Consider the following 4,683-nt stretch of genomic DNA (forward strand, 5'->3'; position numbering starts at 1 on the left):
CCTGCACTTAAAAATAGTGGTGGAGGTACTTGAACTAAAGCTCATCAAATGAGCTTTAGTTCAAGCGTCCCTGATGCCATTTTTAAGTCTGGGGACTGATGCATGCAATGCTGTGGGACTTTTAATTCAAGTGGCTCCTGGAGCTGGTTTAATTAAAGCGCTGTCCCCACCCACCCATGGAGCATGCATAAAAGTGTCCTAAGATTTTTCAAGTCTCAACATTCCTCTGTTGTCTGGCTTAGCTGTGAAGCCCCTTGACAAGCTGTCAGATGTCCCTTTAACAGCGGGTCCATATAGAGGAACTGTTAGAGGAACTACTATTGCTACCTTCTATCTTTATTATTTGCCTAGCTTTAACACCTACAAACCATAGTCATGGACCAAAGAAACCTCCAGGATAAAAACTGGGACGCTGATAGCTGGATTGCGCTTCTTGAGGAAAATGCAATAAAATGAAAATAAAACATTAGTGAACCATTTTCTTGACATTGTAGTGTTTGCCTGCCTTCACCAGGTGGCACTTTAGGTACAACCATTAAAAAGAATAGTTGGATGTGCATTTATATATTTCATTAAAATTTATGTCCGGTGACTTTTAAGTGCATCAGACCTCATTGTGCCATTGTCAGTGATTGCCAGATTAGTATTTACACTTTAGAAGATTACTTGTTTCTTTCTGAGGCTGACAGCCTTTGATCAGGAAGAGTCTGGCTATGGGTTTTCTGCATCATCCATCACCATTGCATTAGTTCCTCATTAAAATAAAGGTATCATTAACTCTTATTTGGAAAAAAGTACAAAACAAGCAGTTGCTTCCTGCTCTGGGGCTCATTCATGTCCCAGTCCTGCAAAACCTTATCCTTTGTCTTAAGTTTACTTAGATGCCACTGGACACTGTACTTCTGTGTTATCCTTTGCAGGATCAAGACCATGTGATTGTCTGTAATTCTTAAACAGATCCTCTGTGTTTCATTATTTTCTTCTAGGTTACCACTCTCCCGAACACACTAGTTGGGAACACAGTGCCTCGCCAGCGGATGCGGAAAAGGGCAAAAGTTCTGTTTTTGGCAAAAAGGTACAGTTCTTTGATAACTGGGATCTTGTGAACTGCCACAGCTATTTGCAGATAGTTCACTTTACACTGAAATTGGAGGAATTATAGTTTTGTTTTCTGTTGGCACTAGGAACGAGGGTGAAAGTCCCCTATTTGCTCTCTGAACCTGAATTTCAGGAGATCTTGATCCGTTTCTGTTCATGTAGACTTTGGGTTACTAAACTTGTTACAGATCAGTTGAGGTTGGGAGGTTCCCAATATAGTTGCTTGCTTCTCAGGAAAACAGTAGAGTAAAAAATGTGTAAATTCCATTTCTTCTGCCTCCCACTCCTACTGTCCACCCCCAGCTTCTCCTAACAAGTGACAGAACTTGAGCTATAAACAGAAACTGGTCAGATCTATATTAGTTCTTAATTTCTGTGAAATATGTTCCATAATTTCTGGGATGTATAGTGGCAGGTAGGCAGCTCAAGAAGGAGACGGGGATAGAGGGGGTGATGAATAGGGGTGTGCAAAATGGGTCCTATTCGATTTGGATTCGGCCTGAATCAGGTACAGTGATTTGATTTGTTGATTCGGATCACTGTCCCCGATTTGATTTGTCCAAATCTAAAGATTTGATGCTGATTTGGAGAATCAGCAATTTGGACATAGACACAGCTTTACATTTTTTTTGTACATGCATTGAGGTACCAGGCGTGGCTCGTTATTGCTGCAATGCTAGGGCAGATGGAGCGTCCCACGGGAGTGTGGGGGTGTCCCCAGGTGCTCGGTGGTGAACCCGGAAGTGGACCGGAAGTACTTCTGGTTCAATTCCGGGTCTGCCGGGGAGTGCGCTGGGGGCCCCCCCTGCGCCCCTCTAGCTCAGTGATTGGCCACAGGGGGACCCTGGGTGCCCCCCAGACCCAGGAGGCACCAGTCGCTGAGCTGTGGGGGTGGGCTCCCAGTGCACTCTCTGGTGGACCCAGAAGTGCTTCTGGTCCACTTCGGAATCTGCTGTCAAGTGCGCTGGAGACCCCCCTGTGCTTCTGTGGGACACTTCATGTGCCCCAGCATCGCAGCATTCACGAGCTGCCTGCTACCTAGAGGTATGTAGAGAAAACTTTTAAAGCTGTGTCTACATCCGAATCGCCAAATCTTTCCAAATCTGTCTGAATCAATTCGGAGGCTTCTGATTCAATTGGGAGAGATTAAAGGGTCCTCTGATTCGATTTGGATTCGGAGATTCGTCCACCAAATTGGGCTGAATCGAATTGGGGACCGAAGCTTCGCGTAGCCCTAGTGATGAAGTTGAAGAAACTACTGGAATTGTTGTCTGCTCAAGTACTAGGTTAGTGTCTGGCTTATTCTGACTGGGTCCCCTCATGAAACCCATGCAGACTCCCTTTTTGACCCTTGATTGCCTCCAAGCGGTGGGTCTGGATTTGTAAATCTGCTCCAGGAGATGCCTACAATACTGGAGGAGGAGGTAGAATTCGTATGTTCTTAATCTAGCGTTAGCCAGAAAGGCAAACAGCTACATTGGAAACCTGGAGACTTGATTTTTATAATGAAAGCTTGTCATCCAAAAGTGCAGCGTGAGCAGAGACTGACTGAGCCCTCCAACTCCTTTTCATTCAGATTTCTTTTTTTGTAGGATTCTGCGTTTTAAAAAGGAGTCTCCAACTTTGCAGCCAAAGGAGCCGCCTCCTTCCCTGTTAGAAGCAGATCTAACTGAATTTGATGTGAAGAATTCTCATTTGCCATCTGAAGTTCTGTATATGCTTAAAAATGTCAGGTAAGTTTGAAAGGAAAGAGCACTTGAGGCCTGATTTTTGATATGTGCTGTGGGTGTGAATCAGTAATTCCAGTGACATCACCAACATTTTGCTAATGTCAGGTCAGCATCAGGCACTTGAACATGTTCTGAATTTACATAGATGGCTTAAGATTTATCTTGTGAGGAGAAAAAAATGCTCATTTGTAACTGTGTGCAATTTTTTTTTTTTTTAAATACTTGGGTAAGAAAGTGGTGGTCAAATAGAGTAGATTTGGGAGTACTGGTAATGAACTCTTTGGATGCATCAGAGCAGACTCGATTAATTGAGTCTGCTGGAACATTGTAATTACCATGCTCCAGCAGACTCCAGCATCACGTGTATCAGCGTTTTCATGCTGAAATATGGCAGCAGGGCACTTTAAACTAAAGTGGTTTGATGAACTTTTATAGTAGTTCAAAGTGCCTCACCACCTTTTTCAGTGCAGGGACTCAGATACACATGACACTCCAGGTGCTTTTAATTAGTACAGCTCTCAGAGCACGTCTATAAACACCCTTTGAGCTTGAACAGATTTGGGTTAATGCTCTCTCTGTTCCCTCTGAAACTTATTGGATATTTTCCATATATTGCAACATGTTCCAAAAAGCAATTGCTCATTCAGGATCAGTTTGACAACGCTCAGGATTATGGTTCTCTCTCTTTAGCCACAGGAGCAGTGAAGTGTAAGCAGCAGCACTGATGACTTACTCATACTGCTTTTTAGAGGGGCCATCTTGAGAGCGCAGAGGGGGATTGCTGTTTGCAATCTGGTATTGCTCTGCTGAGATAGTGAAGAGAGTCTCTATTTGGTTGCATGTTTGTTTTTTGGGAGGTGGTGTGGACATCTCAATATTAAGCTGATGGATTCACTATGCAGGCAACAAAAAGAGCCTGTTCATCTTTCCTTCTTTCTCTGTAGATTTACAGATGTATTCATTATTTTGCCATGACCTTCACAATTAAATTAAAACCTAACTTCTGCCTGCCTTGGCGTCTCAAAGAATTGGTAGGCTTTTATCTGTGGGCTTGTGACCTGCGACTGACAGAAACAGCAGTAGAATTTGAGTGATTCTATAAAGTGTGTGCAGCCGATATTATTATTATTATTATTATTATTATTATTATTATTATTATTATTATTATTATTATTTAATTTAAGCTTAAGGAGATGCTTAATGGTCCCTTTCCAATGTTATGTTCCCCCTCCTTAATCTCTTTTATTTCAAGCTAAACAAACCTCACGCTCTCTCAGTCCTTGGCTTGCTGTCTAACCTCTTTGTCACTTTTATCACCCACCTTTGGACTATCTCCAATTTCTCTGCATCCTTCTTAAAATATAGAGTCCAGAATTTCTTATGGTACTTTATGTGAAGCCTAACTAGCACTGAATAGAGTGGTATTGTCACCGCCTGTGTTTTACATCAAATATTCTTGTTGATGCAGCTCAAAATTACATTTTTTGTTTTTTTTTTTTACTCATACCGATTCAGTGATCCACCACAACCCCAGATACTTCTCAGTAATGCTGGTACCCAGCCGGTTATCTCCCTTTATATATTTGTACTTTTGCTTATTTTCCCTAGATGTAGAACCTTACATTTGTCTGCACTGAATTTCCTTCTGTTGTCTCCAGCCCAGCTGTCCAATCTTTCAAGATCCTTCTTTCAAGATAGAATTCAAAATTCTACTCCTATCCTCTAATGTGAATGTGTTTTGCAGTCCTTCCCAGTTTCATATCACCTGCAAACTTGACCAGGAAGCTCTCCATTTGAGCATCCAAATCATTAATAAACATGCCAAACATCACTGGACCTATGACATCCCTGCTGA

The 4,683-nt window shown here is 42.2% G+C and overlaps 1 protein-coding gene across 4 annotated transcripts in view; it reads left to right on the plus strand.

Annotated features, from left to right (window-relative positions):
* PNPLA7 (patatin like phospholipase domain containing 7) overlaps window positions 1–4,683 on the plus strand; it is a 269,446-nt gene that overhangs the window by 33,304 nt on the left and 231,459 nt on the right. For all 4 annotated transcript variants that reach the window (XM_014519499.2, XM_025203018.1, XM_014519500.2 and 1 more), the window contains 2 exons: window positions 987–1,075; window positions 2,691–2,831. In XM_014519499.2, the coding sequence (XP_014374985.1) occupies window positions 987–1,075; window positions 2,691–2,831 (230 nt within the window). The remainder of the gene's footprint in view (window positions 1–986; window positions 1,076–2,690; window positions 2,832–4,683) is intronic.

The sequence above is a fragment of the Alligator sinensis genome, unplaced genomic scaffold, assembly GCF_000455745.1.
Source record: "Alligator sinensis unplaced genomic scaffold, ASM45574v1 scaffold235_1, whole genome shotgun sequence".
In the NCBI taxonomy this organism is placed as follows: Eukaryota; Metazoa; Chordata; order Crocodylia; family Alligatoridae; genus Alligator; species Alligator sinensis.